Here is a 23,700-nt window from a genome sequence, read left to right as displayed (position 1 = left end):
GGGCCAATAAATCAATTGTATTTGGCGTAAAAGCGGTCTGTGAAGCGAAGCTCGGATTGGACCATCATATTTTAATCTCGCCTTCATAAAAAAGAGTAAAGTCAAATGGTTTGGGGCCAGATGCACAGGTAGCGCCATAGGTACAGCTCTCTTCCCGTAGTCCCCGGCCCCTGGATATCGACTTGCCTTGGGGTGAAGATGGTGGAGGGCTGTCAGGCGGGTATTCTCATCACAAAGAACCGTGGCTGCGCTGACTGTCAATTCAGGTCGAGTCTGGTGAAATAGAAGGCTTGTATTGGCCAGCAACCACAAAGACTCGTGTCGATTCTGGCCGGCGGATAAAGACTCGAGCCATATTGGGAGTGCAGCAACGAGCGTGTGGCCTGTCTGAGGCTTTGCCTTTGCCTTTCTTTGTAGCACACCGACATGTAGGTACGCTATGGACGTCACCTGGAGCCGAATCAGAATTGGCCCCCTTTGACTGGACGGATGATTCCTCTCGACAAGCAAAGGTCAAGAAATTGTTTCAAAGCAGGTACTCGAGGATAGACTCCAAGGTAGCAGAAGCAAATGACCAGGCCAATGCACAGCAAAGGATTGGGGATTTTATGGCTTTAGGGGGCAATGTTGAGCCATGATAATGTTAATGAAAGTACAATGTGTCCATTGTTGTACCTTATGTTATTGCACAATTGATTCTCCAGTTCTCCCTCTGGAGGAGAGGAGGAGAGGAGGAGAGGAGCCAAGCCAAGCAAAGAAAGTGCAGTGCAGTGGAGCAGGAGCGGTGGTGCAGTGGTGCAGTGCGCTGCAGGTGCTCCTGGGACTGCCCAGTGCCGACCCACACTCGGACCAGCAGCCGCTAGGCCAACCAGGGCCCAAAGCCGCCCTCACCTCTCACCTCACTCTATTATTCACGTCGCCGTGCTGCGTGGAAGACCCGTCCCGTACTGCACTGCACTGCACTGCACTGCACCGGTCTGGCTTGAGAACAAAGCACAACACTGCACTGCACTGCACTGCACTGCACTGCGCGGCACCGACGACAATTCTCTCCTCCATTTCTCATCGCGGCCAACTACCCTTCACTCTGCCGTTTCGACACCCAACTTCATCCCCTCGCACATTGCTCATTGCTGCGAACCTGCCAGCAAGCAGCCCCAATTCGAGACGACCGCTCATTGCAAAAGGAAGGGGGTAACGACCCAAGACAAAATCCATATACACGCTCGCCGCTCTCATTCGATTCCCAACTACGAGCCAGCCAGAACCTGAGAAAGACAAGTCATCCACTCGTTTCGAGCCAGAGAGACGGGACATCCTCGCCCTCGAGCGTTTGTGCCAGCTTTGGGCTGATTGTGCCTCTTCGTCTGACAATACCATCCATCCACCTCCACATCCCCCCATCCACCTCGTCCAGAACAAGAGCGAAGCCACACTCACAGCACGACTCCCTGCAGTCGTGAGTGAATGGAGGGCCAGTCTTCTTCTGGTAATTCTCAGTATCAATATCAGGCTACTCAGTGGTCGCGTCTCGTCCGGCGCAACACTCTCGCTGCTGCTGCTGTTCCCAGCTCCTCTCCGCCCCCGCCTAGCATTGCTGTAACCTCTCAGCTCCCTCCGCCACTGGATCTGATTCCTATCCTTCTGCCTCAACAACCCTCATACCACCAAGCCCAACTTGATCATTACAATCGGCTCATCACTGCTGGAAGAACATCGCGTCTTCAGTCTTCGCCACTCCCCCCCTTGCTTTCTCCACAACACATTCAGGCTGTGCCTGGACAACGATCCAGCTCAGGTGGCAGCACCACGGCAAGAACAAACAATTCAGCTGGGCGGGGTGGTCATGGGAATAAGGAGGCACGAAAATCCAGTAAAGGAGAGCGCGCGCTCATAACAGAGAAGGACAAAGCAGTCAAGATGCCGGGCAAGAAAGCGGAGCTAAATCAACTCCCAATACGACCTCACGCACAGCATAACAATACCAACTTCTCGCAACAATCAAGTTCGGTCCCCTCGACACCGCATCAGCATGCCAGGAAATTTTCATACGAATCCCGAGAACCATCCCCGAACGCGACGAATAACCACTCGCCGCGTTCTGCATATTCGGAATCGAATATACCCCTCCCACCAAAACCCCATCCGGCGAAACGAGGAGGTTGTAAGTATGAGACGGCTATGGCGAACACTAGGCGGCGGATACCTTACAGCGTAGGAGACAAGAAGCTGGAGAAGCTCGATCAATCTAAGATCAAGAGCAGGCTGTCAGAGGAAGAAGAAGCGAAAGTTTCGGCTGATATGAAAAAGAAGTACGATGGGTTATTACCGACTGCTAAGAGCGACAAGAATCGGGAAACGCTCGTGCAGAAACTGGAAGACCTTTTCAATGGGCAATGGCCTGGGCATGACATACGAGTGCATGTTTTTGGCTCTTCTGGTAACATGCTTGCTACTGACGACTCCGACGGTTAGTTCTTTTGGTGATTCGGGAGGGTTGACAGGGCTAACGAAGCTGCAGTTGATATATGTATCACGACAGAGTGGAAAGAGATGGAGGGAGTGTGTATGGTTGCTGAGCTACTAGCGAAGAGTGAGCCGTGCCGATCTGTCTCCAGATGATAACTAATTATGATTAGGTGGGATGGAGAAGGTCATATGTGTGCCAAATGCCAAAGTACCAATCGTCAAGATATGGGATCCGGAATTATCTCTTGCGTGCGACATGAACGTAAATAATCCTTTGGCTTTGGAGAACACGCGGATGATCAGGACATATCTTCAAATCGACCCTCGAGTACGACCGCTTGCCATGATCATCAAGTATTGGACAAAGAAGAGAATACTCAATGATGCGGGTAAGCGCATGCCCCCATACCTTGCAAGTTTTGTTCTAATATTTTTTCAGCTTTCGGTTGTACGCTGAGCTCGTACACTTGGATATGCATGATTATCTTCTTTCTTCAGACTCGCAATCCCCCGATACTTCCAGCACTACATCAGCGGCCGCACAATAAGCTCCCTCCTAAAAATGGCGTAGAGAGCGCTTTCGCAGACGATCTCGAAGCCCTGGCAGGATTCGGGAGTAACAATAAAGAAACTCTTGGGGAACTTCTGTTTCAATTCTTCCGGTTCTATGGTCATGGATTTGATCTTGACAACGGAGTTGTTTCCGTGCGGCACGGCAGGCAATTAACGAAAGCTGAAAAGAAGTGGAATACGGGGTTCGGAAATCGATTATGCGTTGAGGAGCCCTTCAACGTAGGCCGCAATCTGGGGAACACGGCCGACGACATCTCATTTCGTGGAGTGCATATGGAGCTGAGGAGAGCGTTCGATCTGATTTCCGAAGGAAAGCTAGAAGAATGTTGTGAGCAGTATGTGTTTCCTCCTGAGGAAAAGCAAACCAATACATTTCAGAGGCCGACTCAGAAACCAAAACCAATTCTGCGGAGTAGCTCACAGTCGAGTCGGGGCGGCGGAAGAGGGGGTGGCCATCGAGGAGGAGGACGACACAACCAGCACAATCGAAATGGGAATAGTAACCGGAGAGCGTCAAGTGGAGCATTTGACCACAATCTCGGGTACATACCCGGCCTCCCACCAAATCTGTCACAACAGGAAGCATGGCTCCAGCGTCAAGCCCAGACGCAGCTACACAATGATCTGTTCGCCACATACTCGGTCCTACAAGCGCAGGAAAACAGTCTTCGTCTTCAACTGTATGCGCAGGGTCTGCAGAACCAAGCTTATGCCCAGTCACATGGACAAGCACAAGTTAATGGTGCTCCGGCCAAACAGCATGCTACAGATCGAAATCGAACCAGTTCGTTTGACCAACCGCCGCTGACAGCTCCGATCCGTCCAGATATGTACTTTTATCCCCTTCAGTACCCAGCAACTCCGGGTATGTATGGTTACCAGACCCCAACTACGAATCCTTCCTCTCCTTCACTGAGCTCGGCCGTGCCAGAAATGAGACGGAGTATGCACCGATCAACGGTGACCAATGGTACCAGCCAAGGTGGTCAGTCGACCAGTGCATTAAGATCACAATCCCAGCCAGCATCCCGTTCTGGACCAGTGCCCCTTTCTATAAGCGGGAACGGAATGCATCATCCTGGTCTTGGAATATATCAACAGCTGCGTCCCGTCAATGGAAATATAATTCCAAGTTTCATCCCAGATGAAAATTCGGAATCCGCTATGGAATCTAGTTACGGCTCGCTGCCCGCGTCCGAAGACCCGACACCCAAGGAGTATGTTGGTTATTACGTTAATGATCCAACGCAGTTCTGGAGAAGACAAGCGAATGCACCAATGCCAGTTCCTACGTTCGGCGACCTCGGTCAATCCCGAGCCGGTTCACGCCGATTGTCAGCGGAACAGCTACCTCAGTCAATCCTAGATCGACTCAAGAGGCCGTCACGATCTCCATCGCCCTTGGGACATGACCGGTCATTTTCAACAGGTGCTCCACTGCCATCCTTCTCCTCTCAAAATGGTGTTTCCAACACGAATCTCAGAGCCTTGAATAACCAAACACCTATTGTTGTAAATGGCTCGAACCCAGTGCCATTGTCGATCCCAAACTGGCAAGCTTCTATCAGTGACGGCTCGATCTCCGAGGATCGAAGTAGCGATATCTTCGTCGGTTCCTTAGACTCAGTTTCGCAAGCATCGAGAGCTGGAAGTGACGGACTTGGTGATCATGATCTATCTGGGCAGGTCACACCTCGAGATACTCGACCAGAAAATCGAACTCAGCCTCCTATGGTTGTGAATGGGTCTACACCGCTGCACAGTGATGTGGGGAGTGCATCTTCCAGTATGACATCCTCAATCGAACATGCTCCGCAGCCGGTCAACCCGAACGCTACTTTACTGCCCATAGATACGAACGGTCAGCTTCGGCTCTCACCGAATTCTCGCAATAAGTTGGCTCGGCAAAATGGTGGGGTGTCTCCCCTTGACATTGGTCTTGGCCTGGACTACAATCGCGACGACTTGGCTCATTTGTCTCCTGTCTATGAAACACGAACCCCATCGCCAACGGCAAACCGAAAGTTCGAGCCGGTTGAGAAGAAATCGAACGGTGTACCACCAAAACCTACCCAGAAGACTGGACTGTCAAACGGCGTTGTACCTGTCCAACCCCCAGCGGTCTCAAAGCTAAATGGGCACACTCGAGCTTCGAAGAGCGAAGGCGCCCCTGGCAATTGGCAGAAAATCCAAAAATCCAAGAAGAAAGCTGGTAGCTCGGACATGAAGAGTGGTGATGGAGAGCCTCACGCCGAGAAGCTGCCAGTGCATGTCAATGAACGCAAGGGGGGCTAGAAGAACACAAGACGTCCACGCGAGGATCCCAGGTTCGACTTGCGGATGCCAATTGGCATTCGCCAAGTCGTGTCACGATTGTAAATGAGACGTGATGGGACTGTCCCAGCTCCTTCACATTCTTGGATTTAGAACTTGGCTTGGAATAGCCGTTTATCCAGAATGCGAGAGTTCTCGTCCCGTTTGTCCCACTCGGATGCTCCAACGTTGTTTCCATGTTAATAGAAGGAGTGTGGTCCTGCTACTGAGGTCTCGTAGCTGATTTTGTGTCGCCTAAGACTACAGAACCACCTGAATTTGGCTTGGCCAAAGAGATGTTCATGAACTGGAAGAGCGTCGAATAGGCTCACCGTGTCCGAAACTACTCCCACATATCAAATGTCTGTGGTTTTACTTTGATGCATTTGCAAGCGCTCCAGGACGGGCTTCGTTTTCAATTACTTTCCTGGTTTGTTTTACATGTTGCGGGTTGCGATGGGCAGGCCGCTTTGGTTTTGGCTTGGTTTGTCTCTTGATATACGTTGCATGCGCTGGGGTTCTTTTTGGTTTGGCATATCAGCACTGGTTCATCCCCCTTCCTGTTTACTATTTTTGTTGTTGCCTATGGGATACGACTGGGTCGGCTCTGAGCGGGCATATAAGCCTTTGGTCACGGAGAGATGTTACGAGATCGATGCTGCGACGACGACGAAGAAGTAGAAGAAGATAAAAGACGGTGCGGTGGGGTGTCAAAGATATTGATCGTGCGGACGCGACTTTGTATGTTTTTATAGATCAGCGTTGGGCCGGGGCCACCTTCGGGAAGACAAAAAGGCTTTTCATTTTTTTCATCACCATATCTTTGGATGATGGGTACCAGAGCGAATGGGAGCGAGCATGAGAGAGCTATGATGAGCTTGGTGAGATTCAAGGGGCGAAAATACAGATAGATACCTTGACGGCTTGGATGGCCTGTCTGATATACCAGTGGATGAAAAGACAAAAAATGAAAATACTAAAACTTATGATTGGTGTTTTGAACCAGAAGTGACAAGATGGTTGCAAGAGATATTTGGAAGCTGCTTTCTGCGTGGAACTGTGGGAATATAACAGCAGTGTGGCGCATTCCGCTAGCTTCGGGACCACCTCTTTGCGTAGCTTTCTGTTTTTGTGAGATTTCCATCTGCCGTCTCTATCCTTTTGCCTTGCTTGACCCTACTCGCCTATCACTTCCGTTCAGTAGGTGAGAGAGGGGAGGATGGCCTCGCTGCTGATCATTCCGATGTAGAAAGGCATGGTTCCGATGACGGTTTTGCGATTGGCTTTGATGAGGATTTTACAATTGCCTTGGATCATGATGATTGTAGCCTTTTTTGCTGGGTGGTGTCCATGATTAGATATATTCATACTTTTCATGTGTCGATGTTCGACCAAGACTGAGCGAGGTTACCTCTCAAGAAAATTGTAGCGTTTTCAGGGCGCAACTATTATTGATGAAGTTTTCCCTGAATGTGCTGAGCTTTGGTTCATTGTGAAACTCTATCTGAGTTTCCATGAGTCTCGTTGAAGTGCTGGACACTGCAACAGCTTACCTCGCTTGTAATGTAAACAAACCCACTGCGTGGGTAATCACACGTGATGTGGACCCTGAAACGAACGCGGCCCACTTTGCCAGCCTCGCCATTTCGCGACACCCCTATGTTTCAAGCCTTGACACCTTGAGCTCTTCAACCATAACTCTAAACGTAAGTTGCTCTTATTCCTTTCTCCTCACCCATTCTCTCTAGCAATTATCACTCTTCACATCTCGTTGGGAAGTTCAAATAAAATACCATGTTCGCAAAACTCACCACAAAGATAGCTCTCCGCAAGGCGGGAATTCCATCCAATGCGCTTTCAGTCCCAGACTTCTCAAGCCAGCCAAATGGCTCCAAAGACGGCAATTCGAATGCCGCGCTTCCATTCGCAAACCCTTTCAAAGATCTCCAGGTCCCAAAGGCTTTGAAATCATGGCAGACGCCACCGCCGCCTCCTGTAGAGGTAGCAGACTCGCCAATTCTAGGGACTAGAGCACCGAATTCGATGAAGTTTCGATTGCCAGCTGAGGATGGAAGGAGCACGATTGTGGTATTTCTGAGACATACTGGGTGTCCTTGTGTGTTTGCCCCTTCAATATCTGAACATCCTTTTCCCCAGTAGTGAACTCTTTGAAATGCGCGTTCACTTACACATATTGTCAAACCAGTCGCCGAAAAGAACTTCATCGAGCTCCGTCGTATAGCCAATAAATACCCACAACTACACTGCGTAGCCATCTCGCACGCCTCAAAAGCAGCAACAGATCGATGGCTCACGCAGATTGGTGGAGCTTGGGCAGTCAAGGTCGTGGTCGATGAGGAGAGGGAGGTGTATGCTAGTTGGGGACTGGGCGTTAGTACGACGTACCATTTGTTGAATCCGTGGACGCAGGTCGCGATTAGGAAGCTGGGTACGAATGAGAATATTTGGGCGAGAGAGGTGGATCCTAGTGCGAATAGGTGGCAGGTTGGTGGGTGTTGGGCGACGGATGAGAGTAAGTGCCGTTTATATATGTCAGTTTGGCTTGTGCGATGTGGTTCCTTCTTCGGAACCTTTGAGAGATGTCGTTTCCTGATGCGACTTTCGGGCTGTCAAAATGACATTCGATGTCGCGTTGCTGGGAGGTTGGCGTTGTCTAAATGTCATGCCACTTTCGTATTTTCCCCTTGGAGAGTTTAAGCGGTCCTTGAGTGGTATTTCTGAGATTTGAAATATCTCGCTCTACTTATCACACTTGCTAACTTTCTTTAGTGGGTTCGGTACGATGGGGTGCTGCAAGCCGGACGGCCGATGAGGTTCCAGATCTGGTTGAAGGGTGCAAAGTCCTAGGATTCTATTAAAGTGTGAGTTCTGTCCTAGGCAATCTTTCTGCATGCCAATCTGATATCAATCAGAATGTACAAATAGTCGATTGCCATGGCTTGGATCCAGTCATCCAAGTTAGAAAAGATACCCACACGTGAGTTTGCGGATAGCCGGTGAAAGCGGATGAGCCAGGATCTGGCATTGAGTGTGCCCGTTCGTCTCACTCCACTTCTCACACCTTCATAACCTTGCATTCACAAAAAGAGTGGAAACGTATTCGCGGCATCGGAAAGTTCTGATGCAAAATCTCTCAGCTAAGCATTTCCATTACCTGTTCGATGATCCACTCAATATCCTTGAAAACTTCCTGGCCAACAGAGTGTCTTCCTGTTGAGCCGCAGCGGAGCCTTGAGTTTCCGTCATTGGAGTCACTGAACTGCATCACATACAGACCCTGATTCAGCTATGAAGTATATTTAGAAAGTGGGTGATTTTCTAATCGTGCGTTCATTTGTTTCTCCTTGTCATCTTGTTCTGTTTTGAAATCCTCGTTGTTGTACATCAGTCAGACACAAATGGCAAACAACATCTTTGCTTTGGTGACTGTTTCCACAATGTTTCTGTTGTTTGAATAATTCTTTGACTCTGTAGCTTTATATCATGACCGATGAGCAAGTAGAGATTGATAGGGGCGGGGAGGGAGGGAATGAAGGAAGCACTGGGCAAGCTGAGAGAAGTCCGATTCGACCAGTCGCGAGCACGCCAGCTCAGGATCTCGGCCCAAAACTTGCGCTTCCAGCTGTAAGTCACGGAAATGGGACCTTTAGGAATGGTTATTGGTTCTATGGACCTTGGTGTGGACCGATATCTGGGGCGATATTTGGGTGGTTCTTGTATGATGCGGCGATCTTTGTTGGGGTTGAGAGTCCGGTCAATTATTCGAGGAAGAGAATGGCCAGGGCTTGGAAGAAATCAAGGATTGAGAAGAAGGTTAGAAGGGGTAGAAGGAAGGTGAAGTTCGGGGGCGAGAAGGGAGGGAGGATTAAGATGGGTGATGGGGCGAAGCTGTAATGGGAATTTGATGATGTGATGTTATGATCTCGCCGATTCTAGAAGTGTAGACTTAGGTAATATAGACCTGGTGTTTGGACACACACTTTAAACCAACATTTCTACACAGATTTGGCAATGGGTATGAATATCTCAAAGATATTGGCACTTTTGAACGAAGTAAACATCATCCTTCCGCTGCCAATTGTGCATTTTTCTTCATCCGTGTAATTGTAAGATGGATACACTGTATGTTCATGGACAAGACATCAAGATCCAAACAACTTTCTCACCACGGAGTTGCCCTCGGCCCTTGAACGTCTCTCCATTGCCCATTCTCCTTCACTCCCTCCCTACTAACCCTCCCCTCCCTCTCCGCCCCCTGCACAACCTTCTCACCAACCCCCATCTTCCTGAATCCCCACTTGCCCACTGCCCACGCCGTGCCGATCCCCAAACTCCCCAATATCGTCGGCGGCGCAAGCAAGAACCCAACCCCACTAACCATGCCCCCAAACGCCGTCGCCCCCAGCGCAGCAACAATCGACCCTACAAGCGCATATTTCGCGTACCGTACTACACGCCAGAATATGAAGATGCTTATGTATCGGAGAGAGCGCAGGAGTGCGCGTGTCCGTAGATGTGCGGGTCGTGGTGAAGTGGGTGAGTCGGGCGCAAAGAGGAAGTGAAGGTTTGCTTTGGCGGAGTGGAGGGCGCTTGAAGAGCGGATTGTTGCGCGTGCTTCTGTGGAGCTTTGGGATGTTGAGGAGAGGTCTTCGGGCGGCGGGCCTCTGGAGGGAGACATTTTGTTATTCGTTGGTAAAGAGCTGTTGGGGAATTTTGTTGATTCTGGTGTTGCTGAAAGTTGCTGGAGCTCGCGCGTTAGGTGACCAGCCAGTGATGTCATTAGCCTTGCCAGGAAGCGCCATCACGCTTACTGCTTTGGGAGGTTCACTTACCTATGTTTTATTTATATCTTGATTCAAAGCAAGTAACTATCTATCTTGGATTGGTAGATATTTTTTTAAAAAAAAAATGTGGCTGCAAAATATAGATTGGAGCATCAACGTATTTCATCTTGTCTCCATAAAAACGTATACTTTATCCCCACCCTGTCTCGGCTAAATTTGTTTACCTCGCTTCTACTTATTCTCCGCTTTCCCTGCCACACGCTCAACCTGCTCGTCCTCCGCACCCTGAGCCACGATCTTGTTCTGAGTAGCATCAAGATTGGCCACAATGACTTCGTCTCCGAAGATAGCAGCGATTTCCTCTAAGCTCTTGCCTTTGGTCTCGGGGAACATGAGGAAGACCACAATAGCTCCGACAGCGTTAGTACAGATAAACAAGGAGTAGTATTTGTACCCGACAGAGGCAAATGCAATGGGTGAGACTTGATTAAAAACGATGTTGACCAAGACGTTGGAGCAGACTGATATGGCGGAACCCTTAGCACGGATGGCCATTGTCATAATTTCTGGGACGTAGATGTAGTGGATAGAGTTGTATCCGAGAGAGTAGCTGAATAGTTAGTGTTTATCCTCTCATGGCTTCATTTGAGAGAACTTACATGATAGAGAAGCAGAATATGAATGCAATTCCGAATCCCTTACCGATAACATTACTGGTCTGACTGAACGCTCCGGTCATGGCCATGACAAGTCCCATGTCCACAGTCATGATAATGCCTGTGATCCAAAGGGTCTTCTTCCGTCCCCAGCTGTCGACAAAGTACAGACAGATTACATTGGCAATCGGACCAACCATTCCATAAATACTCGCCAGCAATGTGACGTTATGACCGGTAATGCCCAATCCCTTGTACAGATCCGTCTGGTAATAATTGATGACGTTAATACCGGAAAGTTGTGTGAAGACTTGGACAAGAATTGCAAGTATGAGTCTCTTCCTATTGCTGGGCTTGGTGAAGAGATCGGAGAAGCTTCGAACTGAGACACTGTTCTCGAATCGGATCTGATCTCGCATTTGGCTGAACTCGGCTTGGAAGAAAGATTCGTCTGCGCCAATGTTTCCGTGAAGACGTTTGAGCACGGTGTAAGCCTCGTCATCGCGTTCTTTCTCCATGAGCCAGCGAGGGGAGAAGGGAAGCCAGAAACTTCCTGCTAGAAGGATTACGGCCGGTACGCATTCTAGCGATGGTCACTACGGTGTTTTATGGATGGAAAAAGCTTGATAACTTACGGAAAGCCAGTGGAAACCTCCATTGGAAGTCATTCGTTGCATAGGAACACCCGAATCCGATCCACTGTACACAATCAGAACATTGGCCAGCGCAGTGGGTGACTGACTGGTGCTTACATTCGAGACTGCAAAACCAACGCCAACAAACTGTGCATGCAGACCCGCGATCATTCCCCTCTTCGCAGGTGGTGCGATCTCGCTGTTATATATTGGTATAGTCATATCTAAAAACTCAATAAGTGACGCTTAAGTGGATTTTTGTGAGGTACTTCTTACTCATGATACCAACTGCAACTCCCCCAATAAAACGGCCCGCAATTAGCATTCCAACATTAACAGCAGCGGCCTGGATAACACCAGCAATGATAGCGATGATCGATGCAAATTGAATTGTCCTTTTACGTCCTATGGTAAGTTAGATCATGATATCACAAAATGTGGGATAAGCTTTACCCCAAGCGTCGGCTGCCCATCCAGCAAATATGACTCCGAAGAATGAGCCAGCACCGAAGATACTGACGACAGCACCTTTGATTGAAGGTGTAAATGGAGCAAACTTTGTGAGGAAACTTTGGTGGGATATGGTAGTCGATATCACACCAGAGTCAATCCCATAGAGAAGAGAGCCGACTGCAGCGAACAAACTACAGCCCCAAGTGTACAAATTGACAGACTGATTTTGGTTTCCCATCATGAAGATTCCTGACTGACGGTGAAGAGAGTGTTGAGATCTTGTTGAGCTAAACATGAACATATCAAAGCCCAACTTATATGTTCCTGGCACTCCGCCGCGTGTTTCGATTTCTGACTTACTGTTCTGGGACTGATTCCCATATCCAGAACCCCGGGTCGAGATTTCCACCCTGCAGTCAAGGATCTCATGTCTGTCTTGCGGGGTAATTTTTTCCGTTACACCTACCCAGCGAATTGGCTACGAGTATTTTGATCCTCACTTCGCCCTTCGCTGCATTGTAAGAGCGGAGTGCAAATAGCAATTGTGGAGTTGAGGGGAAGCTTCAATAGCCGTTCCGTAAGATAAGCGGCATGCCGGTCACAGCTTGCTTTAACCAACAATGTAGCGGCAGTGTGTCGGGAACATCGAATGATCCGATTTCGTGTCAACTTGATCGGCCGGTTAAATTCATGGGTAGAATTACGACTTGCAATTATTCTCCAAAGGAATGCTAGTGAGCAAAGAGGCTGACATCGAGGTCTACTTCCTCAAGACTCTGTTTACAGGGGAGGGAAACGAGTTCGCTTGTTGGATTTGCAAATGCGAATTTATCTTCTGCGGCGACGTATTCTCAAGTATATTCACGAAAGTATGACAGCTCGATCGAGATTCGACGCCATTTATGAGAGCTCACTCCGAATTATCGATCTCTTCGAAGATCACCATTTCCTGCCCTCGAGACCTCGGGTCTTTGGAGCCATCTTGGCGCGTGTAATACGAGTCAACATCCCACCTTTGAGGCTGCAGCACAAGTTGGCGTCGGCGTAAGTATATTATTACTGGTTGCAGCACCGCTCATTCAATTTCCACATCTGGGAAAGTCCTTACGAGAAGCCGGATAAGAAAGCGGTTGCGTACAGCTTGGCTCATGACAGCTTGGCAAAATTACGCAATGCAAGAATATCGGAGTCGCTGCAACGTACATAATCAAAACATGACTTGGACAGATCCAACAAACGGGGCTCTTGAACTTGGAGAACCCCACTTGAAAGTCATCTTGGCATACACAATACGAAACTCTGGATAAATACAGCGGATAAATGCAGCTTCAGCTGTGTCGAGTTGGGATACACCAAGAAAACCAAAAACAATGGGTTGCCGAAATAGGAGCCAAATGCAACCCGTAGCCGAAGACTTCAATAAAAGAGTAATTCATGATGCCAATCGACCGCACATCATATCACTACAGAATTACCACGTTGATCAACCATGGTGAAATTCTCCCACGGATGTTGGCATCCTGCCCAAGATACCCTCATCGACTGGGCTGTGGAGGTCATCAAGTCGGAAGTTCGGGAAGATAATGTTCATTTCGTAACAGTAAGATATTTCTAAATCAAAACCACGTCGCATATAATGAATAACGGCAGTGTTCAAAACCAATAAACCATAGGGGAGACTCTCTCAACAACCCCACGTTAACCCACAACCTGAGTTCACCTATGGATGATGTTCTCTTGCTTTCCTCGAGTCACTGGAAAGCACAAAAGAGCATCACAAGTGGACCTCACTTTGAGCTGTTTCCACACGGCCAACCAAAATCCAATGTGTCCACTTCAAAATCAACATCAGCATTGTCAATCCAATCCGGAAATTTGAAGTCCACTGTCAATACTGGCCCGAAAGCATTCAATATCAGCTTTGAAGCCAATGGGGAAATTTTGTCAGAACTTGGATGGCGTTCTGTAGGTTATGTGAAGGAGAACACGACTGCTTTGCACCCAAAGGCCAATTATACCGACCCCAACAAAGGAAAACGATGGGTTACATATCAACTAAGACTAGCCGTTGGCGCCAAAGTATTCGGTCTAGGCGAGAGATTCGGCCCATTTCAGAAGAATGGCCAGGTATGCTTTGTCAAGACTATGTTCACGTGTCTCCCCTAACTCGATTAGAATGTAGAGATGTGGAACGAAGATGGCGGAACCGGCTCAGAGCTCACTTACAAAAATATTCCATTCTTCTTGACTTCAGCTGGATATGGAGTTTTTGTCAACAGCCCCTCGTTCATTTCCTTCGAGATCCAAACAGAGCGTAAGCCATTTTCGAGGCAGCACATTTGAAACTACTGACAACCTCAGGTACAACAAGAATTAATATTGCGATTCCTGGAGAGAAGCTTGAGATCTATCTCATCCATGGCTCTACTCCGAAAGATATCATACAGAAGTACACAACCATCAGCGGACGGCCAGCTCTGCCGCCTGCTTGGACTTTCGGTCTTTGGCTTAGCACAAGCTTCACTACAAATTATGACGAGGCAACTGTGAACAGCTTTCTTAACGGGATGGCTGAAAGAGACATCCCAACTGGCGTTTTTCACTTTGATTGTTTCTGGATGAAAGGATTCGAGTGGTGTGACTTCAAGTTCGACAAGGATATGTTTCCCGATGCGAAAGGTCAGATCAAGAGGATTAAAGAGAGGGGAATGCATGTAGGTGATATGACCTGAGATATGAACGTCACTGATGTTACAGGTGTGCTGCTGGATCAATCCATATATTGCTCAGGAAAGCGAGATATTTGATGAGGGCGTTGAAGGAGGATATTACCTTAAGCGCAGCGATGGAAGTGTCTGGCAATACGATTTCTGGGTTAGTTGGCGGTTCAGCTTGGCACCAGAATTGAGAACTTACTTCTTCGCAGCAAGCCGGAATGGCTTTCATCGATTTTACCAACCCTGCTGCGTGCAAATGGTACCAAGATAAGCTTCAAGGCTTGGTCGAACTAGGTGTTGATTCTTTCAAGGTCTGTCTCTCTCTCCAACATGTACAGTAGAAGCTGACGAAAGGCAGACCGACTTTGGTGAGCGTATTCCAACAGGTGATGCTGTCTATTTTGACGGTTCCGATCCCGCAAAAATGCACAACTTTTATCCGTATCTCTACAACAAAGTGACCTTCGAGGTCCTAGAAAAGGCTTACGGTAAGAACAATGCGGCGCTATTTGCTCGCTCAGCAACAGCAGGCGTTCAGCAATTCCCCGTGCATTGGGGAGGTGACCCATTCAGCACTTTCGAGGCAATGGCCGAAACTCTTCGCGGTGGCCTGAGTCTCGGCCTCTGTGGGTTTGGATACTGGGCTCACGATATTGGAGGATTCGAAGGAAATCCTGATCCGGCTCTATATAAACGCTGGATCGCTTTTGGTCTGCTATCTAGTCATTCACGACTACATGGTAGTGGAAGTTATCGTGTTCCGTGGCTAATAGATTCCACTGAAGAAGCATCGGCTGTTCTGAAGAAGTTCGTCAACTTGAAACATAGTCTGATGCCTTACCTCTACTCTTCGGCGATTCAATCTCACAACACAGGCCTTCCTATGTTACGAGCGCCATTCCTGGAGTTTCCGGAGGATCGCAGTACTTGGCATCTTGACACTCAGTATTTGCTTGGAGATTCTCTCCTGGTAGCACCGGTCTTCAATGCTGAAGGAACTGTCGAATACTATCTTCCTAGAGGGAAGTGGTATGGTTTGATTGACGAACAGATCCGGGAGGGTCCTGGTTATATCACTGAAAAGCATGGGTTCGACAGTTTGCCGTTGTTGTTGAGACCAGGGACTGCCCTGGTGTTGGGTAAAGGTGGAAATAATGTTGTCTATGACTGGGCAGATGGTTTCAAACTATTGATCAACCCAGTCGAGGGCATGAATTCCGACGTTGAGGTTCCAGACCACAAGAATCTTGGGCAGGTGAAAGCGGTGATCAAAGTGGAGGTCAAAGATGGCTTGGTGAGACTGAGCATCCTGAGGGGTGACTTGATTGAGGGATGGTCCATCAAAATTTCTGGGCAAGTTATTCAGGAAGATCATTTGAAACCGGATCGGAAGAATTCTAGCGAGATGGAGATCGTGGACAATGAAATTGTTGTACGCAGTGCTGCGTTGAAGAGTCTTCATATTAAACTTGTGTAGACTAGTGGGTGCTGCGGCTACAATGCAGAAATTTTGTTCTCATGCCTCTGAAATAAACCAATACAGCGAAAGGAATGGTTACGTGGTGACATGCCATTCACTTGACCGAGGAAGTGCCGTTTGAAATGTATTCAAACTTTTTGTAGATTCCTACATGAGTGTCAAGCGATCTACGTATCCTGCTGTATTGTGAACGTGAATCACAGAAGCGAATAGCACCAGTATGATGGAAGCTGAACATCAGCACTTTATTCCTCCTACACAGATGTCAATAACTCTATATAATCCAATTTTGCAGCATACAACTAGACAACCAGATGATGCCAACGGTTATCAGACATTGATTAGTATTTGCAGTCCTTGCCCAATGACTAGATGTCTCACCAGAATCATATAATGTTGAAATAAACAGAGAGTTAACTTAATTCTGAATGTCACTTACCAAACGCACTTATGATATGAACATATGTTGACTTGAAAGCCTGGCTTGGTTAATGGATTGCCCCAGTCCTCCTTGTCGAGCTCGCTAATGAATCTTGACAACAAGGTGAGGACAAGGCTATGACCGTGTCAACAAGGACCAACCATCACATCATACTATCTGCAACTTCAGAGTCAAGTTAAGACATCGTTAAACAGTAGAGTAATACGGTGACTAGTTGGAGAGTCTGCGAAAAGTCGTCACTAACGAAAGAGGGCACACCTAAACTCTACCTTCTCATCTTCGCCCTATCAGAGCTGGTACATGATATTCTGTGTACAGTCGGATGTGAACAGATTCCGACATATTGAGCAGGTCCATGATGACGTTCGCGACATCACAATGTCAGCAAGGCCACTCAAAGGGTTACTTCCCCTTCTCCGCTTCTGAGACGACATCGGAGCAATTGTGCCAGCTCATTTCGAGTCGCCTTTCATTGAAACTGAAGCTACACGTGAGATCGCACATCCAAGAATATCTGCAAGGTTGCAGAAATCGGGTTGTCTCTCTTCTTCCACGGTGAGCTCCAGAACCTGCGACAACCCACCAAAAATACCAGACAAATCCCCACACTCCCTCTACCAATACCACTGCATTTATCTCCCATATCGAAGCAGACACTATACGCATAGAGTCCGATCCCAGCCAAAAACAACTACAATATGGAGCGCCTCATCGTACCCATACTCAAGCACGGCGGTCTCATCCGTGAGATCAGTGCAACGGAAGAAACCAGAACCTACGAAAATGACAGAGCTAGAGTCAAGAACGTCAAGAAGATGTTGTACATGGGTCAATCACAGATGCTTGTGCCTTCTCACCATCACTATCGTCAAAGCCAGTACCAAAGCCAGAACCACAGCCGAAGCTACAGCAATACCTTAACTGCACTCTCGGATTCTTACATCTTGACTGGCAGCGAGTTCCTCCAACTGAAGTCAAAGCCATACCTCACTGGATACGAGAGCTGGCGCGCGGAGAAGGAACTTAAAATGGCTCTGGAGACGGACATGTTCAAGATTCAGCCAGCTAAAGACGAGGAGGACAACGAGAAGGCAGGCGATAAGACGACTAAGAACAAGGATAAGTCCAAAGACAGCAGTAAGACGAAGGCGAAGGAGGACGTGAAGAGCAGTACGGTTTTGCAAAACAGCTGTAAGAAGATCCAAAGGCAGACGGGAAGCCCAGTTTTGCAAGGCGAGTACAGGAAGATACATACCGAGGAGGCAAAGGGCAAGGAAAAGCAGCCGACAGCTCTACCAAAGGGGCCCACGAGCAAGAGACTTCGTAGCCGTGAAGAACTCGAGTGTGAGTGGAAGGCAAAGGAGGACCGAGACATCACCGGACGTGCGAAAATCACCAACAACTACGAGGATGTGATGGAGATGGAGGCGCTCCGCAGCATGGATGGTTTCAAGCCGTCGTTGCTAGGCGTCGTTTTGGAGGATTACCAGCGTGGACAAAGCACCGATGAGGAGAGCGAAGAGGAGGATTCGAACACAGCTCGCAGAAACCAGCAGGAGCGAGTCACTCGACGTGGATACGGTGAGAAGGAGATTGAAACTTGAGGGAAACGTTACTGGAACGACTGGCAATGCAAAGAACGACGCTCGCAAGAAGGTCACTACTCGCAATGCAAATGACTTGCAAAAGGATGCCGAGAATAATCCAAGACAATAAGCAGAACAGAAGGAGGACAGCGGCAATGCACCCAAATGGGTCCCGAGGCCAACATACAGACCTACATATCAGCGTCCTCTGAAACGGTAGAGCTCTGTCAATACCCTACATGTCCAAGTTTTCCAAACACAGCATGAAGCATCAGAACTGAAATACAAATGAGATTTCGTTTACTAAGGCATTAAGCTTTCTTCTTGTTGGATCGGCCTCTCCTGGGCTTCACCTCCACCTTCTCCTCCGCCGAGCCGTCATTTCCTCCATCTTCGTCATCCTCGGCTTCAACAATCTCGCCAGATCCCGAATCATCCTCTGTAGCCTTGGTCTCCTCACCGGATGTTGGACTCGCGGGCTCCTGTGTCTCAATTCTTTCTTTCATTTCCTGTACGATTTTCACGGCTTCATCTTCCTCGCCGTTCATGGCTCCACATCCAAAACACCGCCATCTCCCAAGGTCTGACAGGGTCTTTGTTCCAGGAGGAGCTTGGCCGTTGACAAGCCGACAGTTTTGGCATATCAACGCCACTCGATTCTTCGGCGACGTCTCGTCTTCTCCTAGCAACAGATCCAACACTCGATCATACCAATTTCCACCAGAAACAGACTCTGTACTTTGTGCATATTGCGGGGGAGCCGAGTAGGCGTTTGGTGCGAATTCTGCCTGTGGCGCTGGTCCGGCTGGTACGGGCCGGGCCTGCGGTGTTTGTGGTTTTGGCGACGAATATGGCGAAGGAAATAAATGCTGGGGAGGGGTTTTTTGGGGGACTGGCTGCGGAGTTGAAGGTTGACTTGGGACCTGGTCAGCACGATAAATATTTGCCGTAGCAGGTGGGCCCATAGAAGTCCTGTTCGGCTGTTTCTGGATCTTTGGGCCTTTTGGTGCAGCTGGCTTCTTCGGTTTCGGTGTGGCTCCGCCATATTTCTCTAATAACTCTTGTGTGGAGTTGTATTTCGTAGCTGCCTTCAGCTTCTCTATTGTGGTTGTCCTTTCGGCTTGCTGGTCCTCTAGACGCTGCGTGACGGTATCGATCCGATATGCATAGTAGGAGGTAATCCCACTACGAACAAGATAAATGCTGCGATAGTTAGTCCCATGGCACTTTTCACGCAGAGGTTGAACATTTGCTGCCTACATCATAGGAGCCCCAGAGAGAGCTGTGTATTCCACCACGCCCCAGTTCTTCCACCCGACTACCAGGAACATGACCACAAAGCATAACAGATATGCGAAGCTGGTATAGAGAGTCCATAATGCCTTGAAGCGTCGCTGGTGCTGTCTCAGGGAGTCTAGCTGTCCTTGAGATTTGGTGATTTTGTTCGCAAGGCTGATGAGGGACTTCTCGAAGCTCGCAGGAGAGTTTGCTTCGCCCTGTAGAAGTTAGGATAAATGTCAATACTGCAGGATGTAACTCTTACCTTCCATGGCCACAAGGATACCATTTTGCAGCTATCTTGTTGTCATTGTTCGGTGGTGAAGACGGAAGAAGAGCAGGCTTGTCTGTCAACAGTGAGTGACGCGGGAGGGAAGTGGCTTTGAAAGAGCTGGGGCTGCCTGTCAAAATGCCAAGCCCAGCCTTGGGCCGCGCCGTCCCAAAGTCGCGACACTCTGTCAATGCTCGAGTGCCAGATATGTCGCTTTGGACTGTTTTACCTTCACTTATCCATTTCTAGTACCTTTCGCAATTGTCACATTTATGCCATGCTCTTGTTAATTTGTAGTTGTCGTCGCAATTAAAGATTTAATACATTGGGCGAAACATGTTCCAAGTAAGCATTTCCCCAAACTGTGACAGCCTTGGGGTTACAAAATCTAACCTCTCAACAGCGACTGAAAGGGGCCATAGATTCCCGCATTGCTGAAGAACAAGCTCGTGCAAAAGCGGCTCCTCCTGTGGCAAGGTCTGCATCAACAGCTCGAAGGTCCAATTCAAGAACCGATTCTCCCGCATCGAAACCAAGGCGACCTCGGCCGAAGGACAATGAAGGCTCAACTGCGCGAGGTCCAGACCCTTCCGAATTCGAGAACGCCTTTGTGATAGAGGACGAGTCTGAGGGGCCTTCTCGCGTAGGAACGCCTGCAATTGGAGATGAGAAATCACCTCAGTCAGCGGACACAATGACTCCCGCTACGAGCGTGTCTGGGGAAGGGGGAGAGAAAGCAGGGGAAGCGTCTGCAGATGCGCCAGCAGTTCCGGTGCCGGTTGAACTACCTCCAGATGTTCGGACAAAGTTACGGAAGCTCGAGAAAATGGAATCTAGATACGCGGGCAAGTGGTGAATCCTCGTGGGAATATCCCAAGCTAACAGCTTGCCTAGACCTTCTGCGATCCTACCGTATAGCGCATGCTCGAGCAGTTTCGATAGAGCCATTTGAGAAGGCTTTGAAGGAACACACACCACTTGCGACGATTTCCGACCCAGATGCGCTGGTAGAGTACCTGAATCAACTCAATCTGAAAGGGGATATGGTCATGGATGAATTCAAGCGGGTCTCTGCCGACCGGGATGAATACAAGAAGAAGTTTGAGCAATCCGAAAAAGAGGCTTCTGAGGCCAAGGAGGAGCTCGCAGCTCTCAAAAGTGCTAGCGGCGCCAGCGCCGATGCCCAAGCTGAAAAAGCAGATACTGCGAGCATTGATACCCCGACTGCATCAGTAAAGTCTCCGGCTTCTTCTGTCATGAGGATTTTCTCTCCGAAACAGAAACCCGAGACCACGGACAACAAGGACATCAGCGAAGAGTTCTTTTCATACGATGATGAAATTCCAAGGTTGCAGACTGAGCTCAAGGAGAAGACTGCAGAGGTTGATGAGCTTAAAACCAAAGTCTCGTCTCTTGAAAAAGACCTGGAAACCGCTCAAGAGTCAAGTTCTGGGCTAGTAAGCGACCTCGAGAAAGCCACGAGGGACCTCAATGCGTCAAGAGAAGCTGTTACTGAAGGACAAAGCCTTAGAGAGAAGATTGAATCCCAAACGGAGGAGATCCGAGTCTTGAAAGACAAGTTGCAGACCACAGAGAGCCAGCTAGCAGCTCTCGAAACCGATTTGGCGGATCAAAAGAAGGTGTCGCATGACAAGATCGCATCTTTGGAGACAGACCTTATCAGCCAGAAGGAGGCATCTGGAAAAGATCTAAAATTCGAAACTGATGCCCGCAAAGAAGCCGAGAAGCTCCACAAGAAGGTAGATGCACAAATCAAGGAGCTAGAAGCCGCCAAAGCTCTCGACCTTAAGAGGATAGAGGAGCTTTCGGAGGAGATCAAATCTCTGAATAAGCGAGCCGAGGAGGCTGCAAATCACGAATCAGAAGAATTAAGCAAAGTCGCACCCACGCCAACGTCCGAAGCACCTGCTCAGGCAGCAGCGACAGGAGCAGCGAAGAAGAAGAATAAGAAAAAGAAGAAGGGTGCCAATGCTGCAGCATCTGCTTCTAAGGATGAACCAACAGAAACAGCCCCGGAATCAGTGCCATCAACCCCAATCGCCACCGACCTGCAAGCCGAGGTGGAAAGGTTGAAAGCAGAAGTCGTAGATCGTGATTCACAGATTGCAAAGCTACAAAGCAAGCGGAAAACAGAGGAAGAATTGCGTGAGGAGCTCGAAAACATGCAGGATAATTACCTCAATATCGGCCAAGAGCATGTGGAAGCTAAGGAGTTGATCAAGACTCTCCGACAAGAGAAGAAAGATCTTGAGGAGAAGATTGCCAATCTGGAGAAGGAAATTGATACTTACAAGACTCAATCCAAGGATTCAGAAAAGGCTGAAGCAGACTTGAAGTCTTTGACAGTAGAGTACGAAGAATTGAAATCAAAGTCTGCCACTCTTCAGACCGACCTTGGAGCAGCCCAGCAATTGGCTACCTCTAGATACAGGGATTTAACGGATCTTCGGGATGTCTTGCAGAAAGCCCAACCGGAGCTCAAATCTTTACGCACCGAGAATGCGACTCTGAAGGCGACCAAGGACGAATTAGCTGCCAAGACATCGGATCTTAGACGTCTGGAGGCCAGAGAAAGAGATCTTAGATCAGATATCAATAGCTTTAAGAAGCAAGCTGGTGACAGCCAAAACGAGATACGGACGCTGAATGAAAAGGTCACACAAGAGACCAACGCCCGCTTGCGGGCCGAAGATCAAAATCGTGTTGCACAGCGTGACATGAGAAGGGCGGAAGCAGAGAAGATTCAGCTTGCAGCTTCTGGAGAAAAATCATCCACAGAGCTCGCCAAGGTTCAAGAAGAAGCTGGGAAGCTGAGAACCAAAGTTCGGGACCTTGAAGAACAAGTTGCGAAACTCACCAGTGAGTCCAAGGGGCTCAGGGAAGAAGTTGAACTTCGTGGATCTCAATATAACAATGCACAAGGACTACTAGGTAGCATGCGCGACCAAGCCGGTGAGATGGCTATGCAACTCAAAGAAGCAAAGGAGCAGACTGAATCACTCGAGGAGGAATTAGCCGAAGTTCAACGCCTTTTGAGTGAACGTACTCGCGAGGGCGAGACGATGCGACGTCTTCTCGCTGACGTCGATGACAGAGCAGACGCCAAGGTTCGGGACATGAGAGAACGCATGGAAGCCGCAATCGAGGAGCGAGATCGTGCAGAGGACGAAGCTAGCACGAATGGCAGACGCAGAGCACGCGAAGTGGACGAACTCAAGGGACGTATCAGAGACTTCGAACGTGACCTAAAGCGAGCCAACGATGAAAAGGGAGAGCTTGAACACGCTGAAAAAGAATGGAAGCGCAAGCGCAACGAACTGGAAGCCGTCGCCGAGAATGCTACCAAAGATGCTGGGGAAGCCCGCTCTGCCATGACCGAGCTTCGCAATGCCCTAGATGGCAGCGAGAAACAAGCTCGGGACACTGAGAAGCAACGAGCTGATCTCCGCCGCATTCTCGATGAGGCTAATCAGAAATACGAGAAGTTGCAGAAGGACTTCAGAGCACTGCAAGCCAAACAGTTGAAGCTAAACGAGAGTAGCTCGAGGAGTTCACTTGACAGCGGACGCTCGAGTACGCCGGTTAATGGGTCTGCACAAGCCGGGAAGATGGATTATGTGTACTTGAAAACCATTCTCTTACAATTTTTGGAGCAGAAGGACAAGAAGCGGCAAGCAGATTTGGTCAAGACCGTCCTTGGGCAGCTATTGCATTTTGATAAGTACGTAATCCCGATCCTTCCAAGCATGCGAGATTCCTCGACCTCCATGCGTTATAAGTTACGGATCTTTGTACTGACTACCATACAGAAAGGACCAAGAAAAGTGGATTGCGGCGATCTCCAAGTAAAAGTGGAAAATGGTTGTTGTGGAACGGCATAAGTGGAGTTCATATGGGACAAGCGATTATTCATTAACTAGCGAGGGAGAACTGAGACGATAGAGAGCAGTTCTTGGTGGGAAGGAATCTTTGTAGAATAGGCGAGTTGTACAATGGATTTG

At 48.7% G+C, this 23,700-nt stretch overlaps 9 protein-coding genes across 9 annotated transcripts; 6 read left to right on the top strand and 3 right to left on the bottom strand.

The window, feature by feature from the left end:
- Positions 1-999: 999 nt before the first annotated feature.
- On the top strand, positions 1,000-6,336 carry ONS95_004360 (uncharacterized protein). Its single transcript, XM_058497720.1, has 3 exons — positions 1,000-2,470; positions 2,522-2,858; positions 2,909-6,336. The coding sequence occupies exons 2-3, from the start codon at positions 2,645-2,647 to the stop codon at positions 5,335-5,337; spliced, it is 2,643 nt and encodes an 880-aa protein (XP_058352446.1). The 5' UTR covers positions 1,000-2,470; positions 2,522-2,644; the 3' UTR covers positions 5,338-6,336.
- An 813-nt stretch (positions 6,337-7,149) lies between these two features.
- Positions 7,150-8,234, top strand: ONS95_004359 (uncharacterized protein; the record flags this gene model as incomplete). Its single annotated transcript, XM_058497719.1, has 3 exons — positions 7,150-7,471; positions 7,562-7,888; positions 8,146-8,234. The coding sequence occupies 3 exons, from the start codon at positions 7,150-7,152 to the stop codon at positions 8,232-8,234; spliced, it is 738 nt and encodes a 245-aa protein (XP_058352445.1).
- Positions 8,235-8,859: 625 nt separating this feature from the next.
- ONS95_004358 (uncharacterized protein) lies at positions 8,860-9,350 on the top strand (the record flags this gene model as incomplete). Its single annotated transcript, XM_058497718.1, has 1 exon — positions 8,860-9,350. One exon carries the CDS (start codon positions 8,860-8,862, stop codon positions 9,268-9,270), a length of 411 nt encoding a protein of 136 aa, XP_058352444.1. The 3' UTR covers positions 9,271-9,350.
- Positions 9,338-10,054, bottom strand: ONS95_004357 (uncharacterized protein; the record flags this gene model as incomplete). Its single annotated transcript, XM_058497717.1, has 1 exon — positions 9,338-10,054. One exon carries the CDS (start codon positions 10,052-10,054, stop codon positions 9,539-9,541), a length of 516 nt encoding a protein of 171 aa, XP_058352443.1. The 3' UTR covers positions 9,338-9,538.
- A 337-nt stretch (positions 10,055-10,391) lies between these two features.
- On the bottom strand, positions 10,392-12,465 carry ONS95_004356 (uncharacterized protein; the record flags this gene model as incomplete). Its single annotated transcript, XM_058497716.1, has 6 exons — positions 11,905-12,465; positions 11,728-11,856; positions 11,569-11,675; positions 11,452-11,515; positions 10,820-11,399; positions 10,392-10,770 (listed from the first exon to the last, which is right to left on the bottom strand). Exons 1-6 carry the CDS (start codon positions 12,203-12,205, stop codon positions 10,392-10,394), a joined length of 1,560 nt encoding a protein of 519 aa, XP_058352442.1. The 5' UTR covers positions 12,206-12,465.
- A 539-nt stretch (positions 12,466-13,004) lies between these two features.
- Positions 13,005-16,536, top strand: ONS95_004355 (uncharacterized protein). The gene is made up of 7 exons (XM_058497715.1): positions 13,005-13,504; positions 13,555-14,031; positions 14,080-14,218; positions 14,266-14,618; positions 14,662-14,778; positions 14,831-14,932; positions 14,980-16,536. The coding sequence occupies exons 1-7, from the start codon at positions 13,394-13,396 to the stop codon at positions 16,096-16,098; spliced, it is 2,418 nt and encodes an 805-aa protein (XP_058352441.1). The 5' UTR covers positions 13,005-13,393; the 3' UTR covers positions 16,099-16,536.
- Positions 16,537-17,241: 705 nt separating this feature from the next.
- ONS95_004354 (uncharacterized protein) lies at positions 17,242-18,147 on the top strand (the record flags this gene model as incomplete). Its single annotated transcript, XM_058497714.1, has 1 exon — positions 17,242-18,147. The coding sequence occupies one exon, from the start codon at positions 17,242-17,244 to the stop codon at positions 18,145-18,147; it is 906 nt and encodes a 301-aa protein (XP_058352440.1).
- A 293-nt stretch (positions 18,148-18,440) lies between these two features.
- ONS95_004353 (uncharacterized protein) lies at positions 18,441-19,696 on the bottom strand (the record flags this gene model as incomplete). Its single annotated transcript, XM_058497713.1, has 3 exons — positions 18,441-19,332; positions 19,390-19,625; positions 19,673-19,696. The coding sequence occupies 3 exons, from the start codon at positions 19,694-19,696 to the stop codon at positions 18,441-18,443; spliced, it is 1,152 nt and encodes a 383-aa protein (XP_058352439.1).
- A 191-nt stretch (positions 19,697-19,887) lies between these two features.
- Positions 19,888-23,687, top strand: ONS95_004352 (uncharacterized protein). The gene is made up of 4 exons (XM_058497712.1): positions 19,888-20,023; positions 20,082-20,523; positions 20,573-23,420; positions 23,509-23,687. Exons 1-4 carry the CDS (start codon positions 20,015-20,017, stop codon positions 23,546-23,548), a joined length of 3,339 nt encoding a protein of 1,112 aa, XP_058352438.1. The 5' UTR covers positions 19,888-20,014; the 3' UTR covers positions 23,549-23,687.
- The last annotated feature ends 13 nt before the right edge of the window (positions 23,688-23,700 follow it).

This window comes from Cadophora gregata (assembly GCF_030347475.1).
Source record: "Cadophora gregata isolate MNR1 chromosome Unknown scaffold_14, whole genome shotgun sequence".
Classification (NCBI taxonomy): Eukaryota; Fungi; Ascomycota; class Leotiomycetes; order Helotiales; family Ploettnerulaceae; genus Cadophora; species Cadophora gregata.
Note: the sequence above shows the minus strand (reverse complement) of the source record. Positions and strands in the feature narration are given on the sequence as shown.